The 18559-nt window shown below is 48.5% G+C and overlaps 1 protein-coding gene across 1 annotated transcript in view; it reads right to left on the bottom strand.

The window, feature by feature from the left end:
• Positions 1-1240: 1240 nt before the first annotated feature.
• The window catches only part of Ctdp1 (CTD phosphatase subunit 1), a 66622-nt gene continuing 49303 nt past the window's right edge, over positions 1241-18559 (bottom strand). The window contains exons 12-13 of the mRNA XM_059246822.1: positions 14866-15056; positions 1241-2040 (exon numbers count right to left, since the gene is read on the bottom strand). Of these exons, the coding sequence (XP_059102805.1) occupies positions 1899-2040; positions 14866-15056 (333 nt within the window). The 3' untranslated portion in view covers positions 1241-1898. The remainder of the gene's footprint in view (positions 2041-14865; positions 15057-18559) is intronic.

The raw sequence follows: 18559 nt of genomic DNA on the forward strand, positions 1-18559 counted from the left end.
AAACCTCAGGCCCCAGTTCTAGCCACGAACAGGCTGTTTGACAACATCAAGCAAAGACCCGCCTTCTGGATGGCCTCAAGTTAGAAACTAGGGCAACCTGAAACGGACTGTCCTTGTGCTCTTTAACCATCAAGTACCGCTTCCGACCCCACCAGGTGGGAAAGCTCCCTGGACTGGTCTTCATTTCATACTTATTTGCGTACACACGGCCAGCCAATCAGTGCACAGGGGTCTGTGTAACAGGAGGCACAGGCTCTGGACAGGCAAACAACGTGCCTGGAGTAAGAGGAGAGGGAAGAACGCTCCGGTTCTCACCACCCCTGAGGTCTTTGCCTTAGGCAGAGAACTGGCTCGGCCTCTCACCACTCCATTCTCTAAGACTCCACGCTCGGGCTGCAGTCTGGAACTCACACCTCCTAACGTACGTTGGCGAGCTCTCAGCTAGCCAGCATCCTGCACAGCTGAGACTGTGAACCTCACCGTCCGTTCCAGTTGTCGTGCCTGTGTGGTGAGCGCGTTCTTGCTGGGACTGTCAACCCCATGTTAACGGAGTCTCGTCTTGTTCACCTTCGCTATTTGCTCACTTCGTTCTCGCGGAAGGTGAGAAAAGGGCAGGTGAGAGGCGGGACTAAGCGTCTGAACGACAGGTCCGGAGCACTGGCAGTGACCTCACGGACCCAACACGCACCTAGACTTCTTCCCGCACTACCCTCTGCTTAGCAGAACAAGGAGAAGAGAGTGATTGGTTCTTTTGTTCAGACACCTTTGAAGACAGAGGCCACTCTGTGACCCCTCCCTGTCCCCCCCCCCCCCCCAGCTTCTCCCGAGGACACCTGTGTGGCAGACTGACTGGCTCTGGCAACAATGCAGGAAAGTACAGTAGCTGCGTCTCATGACGAACCCTCTCTCTAGCTGCGGGCCCCAGCACTAGAACAGAGCTGCCCGACTCCCCACGTGTCCATCTCATGCTGGAAATTATGACTCTGCATTCTTCATGGTTTGATAAAATCTTCTGAAAAGGAAGAGCTGGGGGGCAGCAACGGGTGGGTGACAGCAAGCTCTATCGTCTAGTCCCAGGAGGTCACTTCTCCATTAGTGTGCTGTCTGTTGTTCTACAAGCTCTGACAAGGAACAGACTCAGGCGTGGTCACCCCGGCCCGCACAGCGCCTGGCTGCGGAGCTGGAGCCTGGCTGAGGGAATCCCAAGAGGGCCGCTCGCGCTGCTGTCACGCACCAGAGAGAACTTACAAAAAGGACTTTATTAAATGGAAGAAGAATCTGGTGGGTGGAGTATGAAATATACAAAAACTTTACATCAGCTCTCTTAGGGCAGCGTAGGCCACCTCTCGTCACACTGCCCATAGTGGCAGGCTGTGGCCCAGGCAGCCCAGGCTGCAGACGGGACCTGCATCAGGAACCAGGTCATCTGCAGATCCGCCGAGGGCCGGAAGGGTGGCCGGGGCTCCCAGGCCTGCCTGTGAGTCTTGGTGTCCTGTACACGTGTATGTACACTGCCGTTTCACTTAAAATCCTTCACAGTTCTGATCGCATCAGCTGTGAAAAAAGCCCAAGACGCCAGGTTTTCACTACATTGCTCTAAGTCTTCCTGGGTCCCCAGTCCTCACACTAAATATGCTGTTGTTTTCAAAGGGAAGCCCCCAAGGCCCCTCACTACATGACCAGACATCACATGTCCACTCTCGCCACGAGAGGCCCTGCTGAGCTCTTTGGCATAGCACACCAACTCCTCATAACACTTTGTCGCTTAAAAAAGTAGACTTTCCTATAGTAAAACTTCTTACAAACACTTATTTCTGCAAAATAATGTGTTTCTGTATGTGGAGCTCTGCAAGAGAAAAAGGCGCCGCCCCCGGGGCTGGTCTGGTGGCAGGCCCGCGTCACATGAGGTCATTCAGCTCCGCCTCCAGAGCGGCGGCCATCTCGTCCGCTTCTGAACTGCTGCCCTCCTCCTCATCGTTGCTGGACTCCCCGCTGGACTCGCTGGCAGCGTCCTCTTCGTTCAGTTTTCTCTTGTGGCCTCTGGAGAGAGAAGACAGGCAAGACACTGTGAGAACTGGCAGTGGGCAGGCATGCAGCCCCTAGGTCACCCTGGTGCAAGAAACAACCCTATGGTCACTGTCTCAGGAAGGCGTGCTATTCGGGCACACTGCACACTTGGCTGCCTTTGGAGAGGAAGGGAGTGGCAGAGGGCTGTGTGGACTGGTGGAGAACATCCCAATCCTGAGGTACATGCCAAGGATGAACTCTGTAGGTGTAGGTGACGGATCTGTAACAGGAGCGTAAGAGGTGGGTGACATACAGGTACTCAAACACACCCATGAACTCTCAACCTCACCAGAGCTGGTTCTAACCCAATAAGGCATGCAGGGATGGCTTCCAGATTCTAAGTGGAAAGAGCATGTCACTTCTGAGCGTGGACAACAGGAATGAACACCACACAGTGGCAAGAGGTGCTACTATGGGTACCACGACACATTCTACAAAGACTCAGTCACTCGTGAACCACCTTAGCTGTCAGTTGTGTGTGTGTGTGTGTGTGTGTGGGTGGGTGTGTGTGTGTGGGTGGGTGGTGGGGTGGTGGGGTAGTGGGGTGGTGGGGTGGGGAGTTTATGACATGCATATACTCCTTTCTTTTGCTATTCAAAGTTCCAGACACTGGCATAAAGAAAAGACAAGATCCACAGAGGAACAACTGAATGACAACTCAGAAGGGGATTCTTTTACAACAACCACTCAAGGCTAAGTTCTGAAAAAAAAAAAAACAAACAAACAAAAAAAACCGCAGTCTTGCAGTCTTGCAGGTAACTCCGTGCAGCACTCAGGACTTGTCTGAAAATCCATTTCCTCAGGCAGTCACTCTCCTACATGAACTAAAGCAATCACCAGCACTTTGTACAAACAGCAAACACTACTGCATGCTTCTAATCACCAAATCCTGTTGCTCAGGAATCTGCAGACCACTGGTCAGCCTGCTCCTTTCCTTAGCCCGCAGGCTCTAACGACCCTAATCTCTCAAGTTTCTCTCTATATGACCTTGAACCCTAACTGGTCTAACAGCTCCAATCCTGGGACAACTAAAAGAGAAACACATTGTAATCATGGCCACAGAACAGAAGTTTCTTTGGCTAACACACATGCATGCACTCATGCACGCACACACCCACGCACTCTACAGCATGCACAGTGGGAACTAACACACACTAGACTGCAGCATAATGACTTCAAATTACTGATGCTAACATTAGGAAAGCTTCATGGTTTTCATGTGAGGCAGGTACAATGTAACAAGGTTATGGGAATGAAGCTTTAGACAAGATACTCCTTGGCTGTATCCAAGTGAAGGCGTGCCCATTCCAGGTGGCTCACAGCATCAGTGTTACAGCGAATACAACACTAACAACCACAACAGTCCAGTGCACTGTAAACCTCCATGAGAGTCTTGGATCCTCCAAGGTCCTCAGCCCTACATGCTGGGGCCCCTGCGCTGTGAGTTTTTTGCATCAAAAGCTATGTATGTTATCAGCTATGTATGTTATCAGCCTAAATTCAAAAGCCATATATCATTTTTGAAATGTCAAGCAGAACTCTTCTATGAAAAACAGATTTTTTTTTTTTAAATATAAAAAGTGAAGGGTTGATCTTAAAATCGATATAAAAGGCAGAATCCAGACCCTTGGCCTGGGTCCTTTTTCTCCAGAAAAAACTTGCATTTTGCAGAGCTACACATATAGAAACACATTATTTTGCAGAAATGAGTGTTTGTAAAAGACAATTAAAATGAAGAGGAACTATAGAAGAGGTAAAAGTAGATGTCTCCAGGAAGATAGTGTAAAGGGGTCCGGGCCAGGCAGGAGTCTTGGTAGAAATCATGACAAACATTGAGTAGTCTGGCCCCATGCTACTGAAAGCCCATGTACATGGAGTAGATGCTGAGTGAGTGGTAGAGAAGCTGGTCATGTGGGCAGGACACTGGCAGGGATGGGGCAGGGCCTTTGGAAACAAGGGAACTCCGTGCTGAAGATGCCCGTGTTTTTGTACATGGGGCACAGCTCCAGAACACAGTGCAGCACTCCCAGCCTCACGCCTTCAGGTGCACACAGCATGCTCTCAGGTGGTTTCAATGCACAGACACAGGCATGGATGACTGCCAGGCTATACCTCAAACTTTTCATAGGCAGGGAAAAGAAAGCCGCCTGAAGCTCCTATAAAAACCCACCAAACCACTCTCTACTGTGGCCTAACCATGTTCTGCTGACAAAAAGACCCTTTTCACTCTTACGGGAATGCCACAGCTTTGTTTCTGGTCTTGACCATTCGAACCAGTGTATAACAAATCTCACTGTGGCTCTACTGAACTCCCAGTGACTATGGCCACATCTTTCATTTCTGCTATTATTAGGGTGTGTAGAGTCTCTCACTGCTCAGGTCTGGGGGCATCTCTTTAGGTGTGCACCCGTGCATCACTCCATCTGTAGCTGTCTTCTTATTTTCCTACGTTTCTTTTCGAACAACAGTTACCTTTGACTTGCAGCCAGTCCGTTCTATACTGCTGCTGGAAACTCCCGGTGTACCACATGGTTACAAAGACCTTCTCCTGAAAGCTTTAGTTCTATTTAGGTCTGGATCTATTCTGAGTTAATTTCTGTGTTGGGTGTAAGGTATGGGTTGAGGTTTCTTTCTTTTGCAGTTGCACAGCTCACTGCTATAGTACCATTTGTGGGAAAGAAAATTTAAGAACTGCCTGAGGGAATATAAAGACCCATTATTTAAAGAAACCTTTTGAATTTTGAAGCAAAAGAAGAAACCTTCCCAAAAGTGTACTTGGCTGCAGGAAAGCGAGTATTTGTTTAGGCAAACAGATCACCAAGTTGCAAACACTGGAATTGCAAGACAGATGGCGCACACTTGGCCATGTATGTGATGTGATGTATGAAATGCTCTAAAAGCGGCAGGACAACAAATAACCTACAAGAGAAATCCTCCTCCAGTGAACAAAACCACCAAAACTCAAGCAGACAGAAAACACAGAGTGCTGAGAAATGTGAGTCAGGGTACCGAGGGTACAGAACACCTCACTCCCCAGCTGGACTGCCCTCCCACAGCTGGGTGCAGGAACTCAGTGCCTTGAGTTCTGGAAGCCGCATGAACTCAGGCTCTTTAGGAAATAGGTTCAACAGTTCGCTAACACTGAAACACACATCTGCTTTGTCCCACCTGCAGGACATCACATGTCAGGAACAAAAGCATCCAAAGATGAGAATGTTGGTCCAGGATGAATACGACTGCCAGAAAGCCAAGGAGGCCGAAGGGGGAGAGGAGACGGCTCAGTGGGTAAAGTCCAGGAAGGAAGATCGGAGTTTGGATCCCTGGCACTCATGTAAAAGCTGGACATGATGTGCACATCTGTAATCCCAGCTAGGGGTGGGATGGGGGTGCACAAGAGTGGATCCTGGGGACATGCTTGCTGGCTAGCCTAGCTGAAACAGCAAGCTCCATATTAGGTGAGAGACCGTATCTAAAAATAAGATGCAGTGGCAGAGGAAGACACCCAGTGCTGCCCTCCAGATGTGCATGCACAGGCTGATGCATCTCCTATGCATGTGTGCATGCTCTTGAACATGAAAACAAGCCAAGGAGGGGGTCACTCAAACTTGTGCCAACAGAGAAGGAGGTAGACAGATACTAGGGTACTGAGGTTCAGAGCTGGCAGAAGTTGGGACAACTTGCACCAGATACTGAGATGCATTTTTAACTAGTGCTTGCTAGCCATGCTCAAAGGGCTTTAAGTAAGTCTCACCCACCCTCAAAAACCCCTCCCACTTATGCTTCTTTCTCCAACAGCATCTTCAAGCAGAGTGAGCCCAAGCACCCAAATTGTGGCTGAGTGGCCAATGGATGAATACCACAGGACAGCCAGCTTCCCCACCTTGAGGACTGGGCTCCAAATGGGCTCATTTGTTATGGTGTAGCACAAATGAGTGCCCAGTGGTTGGGCAGGAGGACATTCTGGGCAGACATGGAACCCATGTAGCTCTGCTCTGGGAAAGCTGGCTGCATTCTGGAGCATATGGAAACATGTGTGTCCACTGTTGAAGACCCTTCCATTTGATTACATCATTGGTGTAAAACTGACAGCTGAGTGGCTCAGCTGCCTGCTCTGGACTAACAATGATGCCCAGAGTGGGCACAGGTTTGCAGCTGGGTGCGAGAGGTTCCTGAGGAACTGAGGGGAGAAGTAGGACCCGGAAAGAACAGGTGGAAAAAAGTCAGAGAAAGATAGCAAAAGGCACAAGAACTGGTCCTCACAACATCCTTCTAAAGCCAAGCAGTGAACATACCTCATGGTAGACAAGCATTCTAGAGGTGGCCTGCAGAGCACCCAGAAGAACAAGAATGGACCCCAATGTGGCAACTCTTAGCCTGACAGACCCAGTAGTGTCTTGCTAGCAGGTGCATTCAGAAAACCATGGGTGACTTGGAAGGAGTCTACAGTAAGAAGCTGATGTTTTAACTATCAGGAGTTTTGCATCTAAGACTGAAAAGTGACTCCAGAAGCCTTTCCTAGTGCTGACACTCAATGCACTTGCTCATAAGCTGCCATAGCCTGTTCTGGAGACACCACTTCCTACCAATAACCAAACATCCATTCTGCTTAACCAGAAACCATCATTACAGGAAAAGATCGAACATTTTACTAGCAAAAACTAAAGATAAAAACATCAAAGAAGCTAGGCATGAGGCCACAAGCTAGGCATGGGTCCAGCACTTGGAAGACAGAGACAGGTAGATCTCTGTGAATTCCAGGCCCAACTGGGGCTACATAATAAGCCTCTGTCACAACACCCAACAAAACCCAAACCCTACCAACCAAGTAAGAATCCTACAAAACCCCCAACAAAGACAGTGACAATGATCTGAAGGTTACAAATATGAGAGGCACCTGACTTTATTTCCAGCTGCAGCCCAGGGTCTGAAGACACAGGGGGGGATGGCACAGCCACATGTGCCTGTCCTGGGTACCTGCTGGCTGGGGAGAGGGAACAGCTGCAGGTGGTCAATACTGGAGGAGGAGGAAGAGCTTCTATCTGATACAACTGGCTGCTGTCACAGGCTGATGTCACCTGGTGACTTCCACTCTCAAATAGCAATACACATTTCATGACTCCTGGGGCTGTAAATTTCAGTCACAAAGTGTGCTGGGATGGGAACTGACTCCCACGTGAGTTCAAATGTTGGCACTATTAGGCCTCCCTATTTTCTCTATTGCCAGGCCGCTACTCCCCAGACACCCTCCAGAAAGCAGGGAAACTTGGTTGAGATTCTGGAAATTCTCACTTCCTCTGGGGTGTGATGCAGAGCTCAGCCACACAATGGCTGGCTTCGCTACGGAGAATTAATTCCCTCAAGCACATTTTTATACAAACTTAACTTTTTTGTGGGGAGGGATCTTGAGAGAGGGTCTCAAGTAGCCAAGGCTGTTTTTGGGCTCCTAATCCTCTTGTCTTTGTCTTCCTGGAATTACGGACATGTATTGCCACACCTAGCTTTGACTGTTTGAAAACAATACGCAAAGTATCAATACCATCTTTTTCTGGTCTTCAAGCAATCCTTTGAAGGTCAATTTGGCATTTTAATCCCCCCCCCACCCCCCCGAGCTGAGGGCCAAACCCAGGGCCTTGTGCTTGCTAGGCAAGCGCTCTACCACTGAGCTAAATCCCCAACCCCTGGCATTTTAATTTTTTAAAAATTTAAACTAGCACTTAAAGTTATGTGTAGAACATAAGTAAAAGGAAAAATAAAGGTAGAATACCATTTGGGATAGAAAGCCAAATGACGAACTATATTTTAAAGAGAGAGAGAGAGAGAGAGAGAGAGAGAGAATAAACACCATCAGGGCTGAATTTTACAACAGGTTTCATATTTCCAGGATACTTAGACTGACAGAATCTTCCCACACAGCCTCTGAGCTGCACATAGGGGCTGCCTAAGCTAGGCTACCCATCCTGCTGGCCCCACCAAACTACAGACAGCAGTTACCACTGCATCTCTAGTTGGGCGCTGTTTCCTTCAGTGGTCACAGGAAACCCACTGGTGGGTGCTGTTTTATCTGTTTGAATCTCAAGGAGCTGAGTCTCACAGGTCCTTAAACAGGGCAGTGTCTGACCCACGGTGTGACAGAGCAGAGGGACTGCACGTGCTCATCACCTTCGGAATAAGTGACTCTTACTGAAACGCACAGGCATGTGTCATGGACATGAACTTGTGCCAACTCCAAGGGAACATGAAGCAGAGCACATGTCCTCTGTAGAGACGGTAAGACCACAGGAGAGCAGACCGATGGGGCAGGAAGACCACAGGAAAAGAGAAAGACAAGAGAGCAGGTCCGTGGCAGGAGGGGACAGATGGCTAGTAGGTCCACATGAGAAGAGACAAGTCCTACTGCAGACAACCAGACTAGTCCAGCCCTTTATGGCCTCAGCCTGTAAGAGACCCTGGCAGAGCTTTACAGAAAACGATGCACAGGGTCCACTCTTGCTAAAACAATGTCTAACAGCAATACAGTTTAAAATACACCATGAATAAATCTAGGTAATTAAAAATTACCTTGAAAATTAGAAACAGATAGCTGTAGGCCATAGTGATGAGTACCACAACTGATTCGTTTCAGTGCCTCTTAGTGTAACATGCAGTATTTATATTTTGTTCTTAGAACCAGCTGCACAACTCCATAGAGAAATATTAGCAGATTTAATTTTGGAAAATCTGAAAGCTTAAAAAAGCATATCTAATTCAATGTGGTAGAAGAATATAAATATGAATAATAGATGTAAATTTCCTCCCCAATATTTCAGCTTTCTGAACTCACTGTTGTCACAGCATGCGTGGAACACTGCCCAGGGTTTATTATTTAAAGATGCAGAACTATTTTAATAATCACAGTGCTGTTTTACATCAGCACCCGATCTAGTAGGAGCCATCAGCTCAATTGATTACAACTGTGTGGTTTGTTCGGCAGAAAGGAAGGGAAAAGCCAGCATTCTATGGGACAACCCTGCTTTCTTTATTCCACTGTCTTCACTGGATATGGACGGGTAAGGTGCACAAGCATGGAGAAATACTTCTCAAAAGATTTGTGTTTGTGTGGCTTTGCACACAGATAAAACTACACAGAGAACAAATGTTGTGCCTCTGCTTACACACATACACACACTTTGGGAGGTCCAGTCTAGTGTCCAGATCTGAACAGGCAGTAGTACAGAAAATGCAGCTGGGACATACAATGTGGTCACACAGCTCATGTGTTTTCACAACACTTATCCTGACAGTTTTTGAAAACTGCAAGCTCACACACAGACCCAGGTGATCTAAGTTTCAGCTAGGAGCATTTCTGAGCTGTTCTTGCTCTTCTCCCTGCTAGCCTCAGATAGACTGATTCAGGCTAGACTTTTTCCATAGACTACCAGCTGCCCACAGACCTTGAGCTTCCTTCTGGACCACAGCCGCTACTTCAAGGGCTGGCACAGGTAAGTTGGCATCAGATGTGAGGCTACAGCTGTGAGCTCCTAACTGCCTCTTCCTGCCTCCCTCCTCTACAACGCTGCTTCAGTATGTCACAGGCCCAGCAGTCCACTCTGGGCATCATGGTGTAAGTCAATCAGAAGGAGGAGATACACAGAGCACTCATTCCATGGTGACCGAACACGCCCTACTGCTTGTGGGGTTCACAATGCTGTTCCAGTAGTACGCATTCTGTTGAAAGTGCCAGGGCTCCTTGGAAGGAGTCTACTCCACCTGTGAGGCAGTTGTGCTGGTACAGGAGTCTCGGCAGGCGAGTGCTCTGGGAGCACCTGGATGACCTCCTGTCTGTCCTGTTCCCACCTGAAAGCAGGTCCACTTCACTGGAGAGCTTTTGGAAACACATCAGGCTTCTCTTGCTGCCTTTTGAAGTTTTCTCCTCCTCTTTCACGTTCACAGTTTTACTGTACCGTGTCTGGTGTGATTTCTTATCTTACATGGAGTGTGTTGAACTTTTGGGTCATAAATATCAATGTCATCAAATTTCAGAAGTTTTTAGCCATTTTTTTCCTCCCAGAATATATATTTTTTTCTTTCTCTCTCTTAAAGTTAATTATCATGCCAAACCTAATTTCTGTGTGAGCATGTCTGCAGCTCTACTTAGTGAGGTCCCTAGATGTGAGAGCTGTGACTAATGTAAGTCTCCAGGAAAGGGGATGGGGCAGGCTTGGGCAGAGCTGCCCTGGCCATCCCTGTAACCACACACTCTGCATGAGAAGATCCAACAGAACAGAAAGAACCTGGGGCCAGGATAGGGAAGTTGTATCAAGACACTGTTCCTTCATAAAGCAGTGCTATTTTCCTTGTTCCCTCTATGTCCCCATACCTAGGCCAGTGCTAAATACGCAGCAGAGCCTGCACTGGGGCTTTGTGTCCATCCAGGATATTCTCAGACTGGCGTCTTAGAGGGTCCTCCACGCCAGTATGTGTGGAGCAGCAATGGGGTAGAAGCAACATTGAGATCAATAAAGAACAGGTGCTAGTGCCATCGCAGTCAGGGAAGGACAGATACACCTCATCAGGCAGCCTGTCACCCAAGAGTTACAGTATCAGCAAAACTGCTGTGGGCTTTGCCATTTCAATACTGCTGCTTCCACTTTTCAACTCACTCTAGGAACAGACTAAGGTCATGCTGTATCTCAAAGCTGATGGCTGTTGGCCGTGATCCATACCCCCTCCCTGCAAAAAGCTCTTGCTGGAAGGGAAGGTAGCCATGAAGGACCAAGCCTAAGAGGTCATGCTACACCTGTGTACTCTACCTGGGTGGCAGACACTTTCCAAGCTTGGCTGGATCTCTCATCTAAGGAATGTGTACAGAGAATGCTGTGTGCTGCTATGATAGGAGAATGAATCACTTCTTGGTGGGTAAGTACAAAATACAGCCTCCTTCCTTCTGTTAGTCATTTTCAAGTTCAAGTGGTGCTAAGACTGAACAGCTTGGCCGTGTGAACCTGACAAGATGTGCTGCCAAGCAGAGCACCACGTGACAAGCCAAGCCTGCACCTCAGTTGCAATGCTTCATCACACACAGGAATAGAATTACTAAGAAACTTGGCAGAGATGTGAGACCTCCAAGTCTAAGAGCACAAAGTTGATGAAGCTGGGCCCACCCAGAATGTCACCTTCCTATCCAGTCTCCAACAGAGGCGTGCTGGCTCTGTCGGCTCTGACAGCTATCAGAGACACCTCATACATGATCTGAAAGGCCATGGAACCTGCAGCTCTCCCTTCAAGAACTGCTGTGGATGACGTGGGTCTTTGGGGTGAGAACTGTGTGTGTGTTTGCTAACAAGGCTCTCCTCCTTCAGCCTGCGGGCTCTTTGTTCTTCTGTTCTTAAGTTCCAAAACAATTAGTCAAAACTAAACAACAACTACAGACATGACTTCTTACTTGAGGAGCTAGAGAACAGACAGGCCTGGTACCTAGAAATCTGTGTGGGCATATACCAGGCTACATCATCTTGAATGCTCCACCATTCTGCACCCAGGTCAGCTACACCCAAACTCTTCTGGCTAAGTCAGGTGGTTTTTGCTTAGAGGACTCATCCTGACCATGGCACAGCTTCTGTGCTGGAGGCCAGTTTGCTTTCTCACTGAGTAATGCTAAAAAGGGGGTGCAGAACAGATATAACGGGGATGAGCAAGGAACAAAGCAGGGACCAGAACCTTGCCCACCCCACTGGACATCTCCAGTGGCCTCCTGCAGCCTAAGAGCAGAGGCGGCCCCCCACCCTTGCTGAGACTTTAGCATCTTCCTGAAGTTTACTTGTGCACATAATACAGCGCAAAGACACAGCCAGGATGCGATCTCTTTACCCAGAGGTGGCAAGTGCAGGGAGGACAGACAGGGAGCGTGACACCCAGCAGGCCCATGGGAGCACTTCCACGGTCTGTCTCTCTGACTGACACTGCAACAGAGGGCAAGACAGCACCATGAAGCCCGTCTTTCATTCAGGCTCTCAAGGGGGCACGGGATCTAATCCTAACAGCCCCACTCCATGACTCACTCCCCAAGACCAGTTCCAAGCTTCCCTGTAGACCCTAGTGTCTTCCCAGAGCTGAAGACACATCTACCAAAACATGTGGAAACTCATGTGGAAAGACAGGTTTGTCACGACCCTATAGAGAAGTTACAGATCGTTCTAATTTCACGTGATTCTGCAGCACTTCAATGCACCTGGAAAGTACCCTTCCTAACGGCACAATGAACCCCGATTCCTGTTAAGCTGTGAGCCCATCTGTCCTGAGCCACTCTAGCTATGGGATAAGGGCCATCCCACTAGAGCGACACCATCTCCATTTGCTGCTGATGTATAGGACCTCAAAAAGCACACATTCTTTCTAACCGTTGCATTTCACTAAAGAATAGTCAAAGGGCCCGGCTAGATGAGAAGAGACCCCTGCTGTTGCTACTCTCATTCAGGTTTCTGAGGTGGATGCCAGGAGGCTGAGCAACTCTCCCATATCATACAGTGGGTGGAAGAGGGCACCAGAAACTGAGTTCTAAAGGAGACCCTTAGGATGATGTATCTGGTTTGCATTTCTTTGTAAACCAAGGCTCGGCCAGACTGCTGAGCTCAGTGTTTTTTCTCCGATGAGCTGTCCAAGGTTTTAAGAAAAAGAGCACAGCTGTGACGTGGTGCAGTCCACAGCTCACTCTGAGCTGTGAGCGCTGACCATACAAGGAACAATAGCAAGGATAAGACAAGACTCCAAACCCTAGAGAGAAGGGAGGGATAGGGCAAGGAAGTCAAAGGACTCAACTGTGATGGAATTCCTGGACAGGGACACAGGACAGCAGGGTTTCCTTTGCTAGGAAGCAGCTGTACTCATGGGGCTCAGTGGACTCACATCCAAAGGCTGAGTGCTGAGTGCAGTGGGGCTTTGTCTTATGTACTTTAAGTTCCTCTGTCCCCCTAAAATGATAACGAACATTTCCAATGGATGTTATTTTATAGCCATAGCGCTATGCCATTAAGGCTACATGGATGAAATAAGACTGCCATGACACTGAGGCCACAGGAATGCCATAAGGCTGTATGTAGACACCGACACTGAGCCATGTTATTTTTGTTGTTTGTTCTAAACACTTGCCCTTACACACTATTCCTGAGCTCTGCATCTTGCCCACCATTGTGAAATATGAGAGGACCAAGATGTTGTGTAACTTTGTACTCAGCTACCCTCTGCACAGGCAGCCAGGTCCAAACACTAAGAAATAAAAGATGAGATAATTATCAAATCAAGAAAAGACCAAAGATGATTATGAAAGAAAATACAACCATGTGGCCTTCTAGACTTAGTGAAATGATTGAAGTCACAAAAACTGCTGCATCATTCTATAATCTAAACCTGAAAGGATCACACAGGCAGGGCAGAGGCAAGGAAAGAGTTAAAGCGTGGAAAGCAGGGGCTTTCTCTTTAACAGGGACAATGCAACAAAGACTGCAGAAGGGTGGGCAGGGCAGGGCAGGGGAGGGGAGGGCAGGGCTGGGCTAGGCAGGGGAGGGCAGGGCAGGGCAGGGGAGGGGAGGGCAGGGCTGGGCAGGGCAGGGCAAGGCTAGGCTAGGCGAGGTGGGGAGGGCAGGGCAGGGCAAGGGAGGGGACGGGAGGGCAGGGCTGGGCAGGGGAGGGCAGGGCAGGGCAGGGCTGGGGGGCGGAACACTTGAATTAGTTATTTTTTATTCTATGCCTTTTTGTGCTTTTGGGATTTTAAATAAATTCCTATCAATTTGGTAAAACAAAATTTTAAAGGCAAGTCAGCTTGTTGAGGATATAATGCCCTATATCACTATTTAATAACAGTACACAGGGATCAACAGATAAAAACAGAAAGCCCACCATATATCCAGAGACTAATTTCAAACTAGTGGGGAATGTTATTTAATGAACTGTGACAGAACTATTAGGTCCCTTATTTGTTTTACTACAATAGGTGAATCTTTGCTAAGATGGATGTTAGAAAGTCAAGGCCTAAAGTATCTGATAGAAACATGTGTTACTGAAGACACTGAGGCCAGGAAACCCGGCTCTGTAACTGCACAAAAGCTGGTTAGCAACTGTGCAATGGGACATCAAGACAACAAATGACAAGCCACAAGAGCACACAGTAGAGACAGGAAGTCTGTCTACTGAAAAAGCATTGCCCAGTCCCGAAGAGGAGGGGGAACGATGGGCACGCTGCCCGTCACTTCCATCCTGACAGCAGCAGATGGAGCTGCAGGAGTCCTGCTCTACCACCTGACCGCCCACTAGTGACAGGACACCCACTACCGAGCGGGGAACTCAGCGTCACGGTGACCTCTGATATTTAGGAAGAGTCCCCACGGCAGCACCTCACCCGTGTCTGTACTTCCGTACAGGAGAAGGGAGGGCAAGGTAGCTTCCCCAGGACGGGTCTCTAACGTGCCACCAGAGCCACTGCACACCCACTGGTAAGACCCACTGGCACAGGCAGACGCTGCACAGGCTCCATGATCGGCTCCTGGAGCAAGGTCAAGGGCGCACCTCAGGCCAGTCCTCCACCCCACAGCTGCCACCCTTTACCATCGCACGGAATGACCTAAGGTGTGACAGTCAGACCGCTCAGTAGAGAGCAGAACCACATGTAATCAGAACCAGCTCCTACGAATGGTTGGAAGAGTCACAGTCACCAAAACAGGCCAAGTAGGGTTCTTTGCTCCCTTCCCACTGCTGTGAAAAAGACGGCCGTGTGCGGGCCTGGGACTCCCCACTCTGGTCCCTCCTGTGGTCCCTGCCCACCGTCACCTGGGCCCACGCACGCCGCCGGTGGTGCTCCTCTCTCCAGACGAGGACAACCCTGGAGGCTGCTCTCTGCGGACCCCTAGGGCCCTGGGCTTCCTGGGCTTCGGTGCTCGCTCCTGTTCAGTGTCTGGGTCTTCCGGCTTCTTCTTCTCACTGTCACTGTCGTCGCTGCCTTCTCCAAGGATGTCATCGACCTGATGAAAGGTGGAGAGTCAGTGGTCTTGCAAGTTAGCTTTCTGTAAGAGTCACATGATCCGCACTCACCCAGAAAGGACCACAATAGTTTTACACCATCCTCACATAAGGGCATACTCAGCACCATCCTGCAGGGGGCCGGATGTTTACTTCTGCTTTCTACTTGAATACTGGGATCTGAAACTAAGCTTAAATGACAGTGAGAGAGCAGAAATTCCCATGGAGCCTGCACACGAGCCCCGAGGAAGGGATGGTGCTTTCATTTACGGGCTTAAGTTCTCACATACAGTACTGATGGATTTTCTGTGAGCTGGCCATTTCCTCACCATCTTCTAGATCAGTGAGACCCAGAGCCTGAGCACGTACTTCCCAGGAGGAAGTGGCTCCTGGACACCGGAGTCTAGAGTGCAGCTGTGCTGCAAGGCAGCTGTTTAGCTGGCTTTTCTCTTTCCCACCTACCTCAAGCTAGGAATCTTACATGAGGACGATGCTACAACAGTGTGATGGCGAGGAGGAACAGGCCGGCCTGCCTGCCTGCCTGCCTGGGATTCCTGCTCCTGAGATCTGAGGGTGGGCAGAGGGAAGTGAGGTGGCGGGGCAGAGAATGGGGGGACACACAGCAAGTAGGAGACAGGTGACAGGCTGCTGTTAGGGGAACCTCACTCGGGGCCAACACTACAGTGAACTAACTACCTTGTACCCGAGTACCAGAGAGCAGGGGCCAATGCTGTGCGGAGAAGGCACCTGGCTTTGGCTCTGAGCTCTTCTCCTGCACTGCAGGGATGAGCAAAGCGGGGAGAGTGGGTCTGCATTCAGCTGCTCACCAGTCAAGTGGTTTACTGAGTCTGAGCAATATAATGGGGTAGGTTCTACCCACAGCACAGCTTTGCCAGGCCAAGGGGCAGCGGGGTGAGATTATGGCCACCAGAGTCTCTGTGTGGCTGACTGCATCTCTATCCCGATCAGAAAAGCATTTCATATACCGTACCAGCACTCTTGTGTGGCAGACACTGACTTCAACATGCATTAACTCTGCTGGCTGGCCAAAGACTTACAGAAACATCTTAAAAGTCAAACAAAAACGTGGGCGGACCCAAGTCCAGCCTTGTTCCACTCAGACTTCTCTTGGGAATGCCGTAAGTGTTCCAGAGGCTTTCGTCTACAAATGTGCCAACTGCCTTTTGAAAACTCGTTATCTTAACGAGAACTATCTCAATGATACCTTTCAATGAACTTAACTGAAAAGACAAAATAGGAAAGTTGTTTTAAATGTTAAGGAAAAACTTAAAAGCTAGTATGTGACATGGAAAAAAAATTCAACATATACTGACTTAAGTACTAAATCTTCACAAAAGGCCACACGGCATATCAAACACTCCTGTGTCCCCAGCCAATCTCGGGAGACAAGCTCTTTGAGAATTTGTCTCATCGCAGGTTTAGAGCCAGTAAGTGTGGCAAGAGGTGAACAGTGACATCTGAATACAAGGGACAGAATCCAGCAGCCAGGCAGAAGCCCGTCTTTCTCCTCGGTCATGGAAATGCCATGCAAGAGACTGACAGACAGCCTCTTCCTAGCATGGGACAGACCCAGAGGGGGACTGTGCACAACTTGCCAGCGAACGGCCCCCCCAGTTCAGACAGGAGCAGCGTACCTTACAGTGCCGCTATTCACAGACCTGATCAGAGAACAGGAGCTTCAGGAACAAGTTCCTCAACCTTACACTTGTACCAACTGACGAGGAACCCAAATGAATGTATTTACTTCCTTGTCCCAAAGAACCAACCTTCTGATTAGTAGAACTTTCTGACAGAAAAACTCAATTTATAGATGCATTAAGTCACTTTTTTCTGGAAATTTCTTGATCATGTTACAAAGGACAGAGAGGACTCCACACAGAATTTCAGGGCCTACAGGACACTGCTGCCACAAGCTGACTTCATGGCCTGGGTCACCCTGTTGCTTCCTGAGACTGTCCTGGTCTCCTCCTTATGTGAAAGTCACTATCCATCAGTCACAGTTCCTGACCTATTCCAATGACCATGATTCAGCTTCATAAATAGCCGCCATCTCACAGTACTTTTAAACTCAATTATATGTCATTCTTCCTTGTCTGTAGCTAGGTTAGTTTTCTGTTGTTGGACAAGGCCTTGTGTTTTCCACACAGAACGCTTCTGGGACTCTAGTGGTGGGCCTCTGAAAGTCAGCTGGGAGCCAAGCAGCCAAGCACGACAGGAGGGACCTGTAACTCACTCCAAGGGCAGATGCAACAGAGAAAACGGCCATTCCAATGGTGGATATTCCCACACAAGGCTGTTCTGGCCATGGGAAGGGACTCCTACTGGGGTCCAGTGGTCTAGTGGTCATGCCAAGGCAAGAGTGGTAGCCCATGACCTCAGTCCTACATCAGCAGGGAATCAACCTGCATCCACTAGGAGCTGGGAGGATGCTCTGAGGCCCAGCAGGGGATTCCTGACCCTGGGAACATGGCAGGAGACATAGGTTGCTTTAGCTTCTGCATCTGTGGCCCTCAGTATGCAGCACAGAAAACTAATACAGAGGTGGTGGCGCCCAACGTGTTGGCAAGAGTTTCCACCTAAAACCTGAGAAAAGATTCTAAAATGGAGCTAAAAACAGCTTCCTAATTGTCTCTCTCAAATGAGTGGCAGCTGCTGGTTTGAGCTACTTGTGGGTTCCTAGCGTGCGCACTCGACCTGCAGTATGGCAGGAATGAGGCCTCTGCAAGTGGAACATTAAGCTGCGTGGTGGATTTAGCCTTTGCTAGTACAAAACAAAAACAGAGGTTTCTGGGCTACACACTGCTTGGATAAAAGCATAGACCCATGATAGCTCCCAGAGCTGGTGGAAAGTGTACCACTGGCCATGTTGGGAAGCTGAGGTGGGCGGAGCCAGCAGCCACAGCTGCTGCAGTTTAAAGCAATAGATTCACAATAAGACAGATTCAGATGTAATAGTTTACAATGTGTGTAAAATATACGTAGGCTTGAAAGAGACAAAAAAGGTCATACATACAGTTATATAAACAAATACATAGTTTTAAAAAATAAAGTCTTTGAAGAGACAGTAAAATTAATATAAAAAATAAGCCATGTGAAGATGAGTATTAAACAGAGAATCTGGATTGTGTTGTCTTTGGGATTTTTAACTGCAGAAAAACATTTGATTGTAAAAGCTGTTGAGTTATGCCAAAATGTATATTTTAAAGGTACCTTCACTTCAAAATTTGGATATAAGGATATGTTGCTTTGGAAAAGAGTCTCTGCTTTTGTTCCCACAGAAAGCCAGAGGCTATGGATTTGTTCCAGATTAAGATACATCAGGTTTGACTAGCCAAGACCTCCTGAAAGGTCTCCGATGACACCATGGCCCAGATGATCCAACATCCAGAATGGTTTGAAGGCAACTGGCTCAGACGATACACCCTCATGGACTATTCCATAATTCTAAAATTTTCTTTGTGTCCCCATAAGATACAGCGCCCCC

Source organism: Peromyscus eremicus, chromosome 19, assembly GCF_949786415.1.
Source record: "Peromyscus eremicus chromosome 19, PerEre_H2_v1, whole genome shotgun sequence".
NCBI classification, from domain to species: domain Eukaryota; kingdom Metazoa; phylum Chordata; class Mammalia; order Rodentia; family Cricetidae; genus Peromyscus; species Peromyscus eremicus.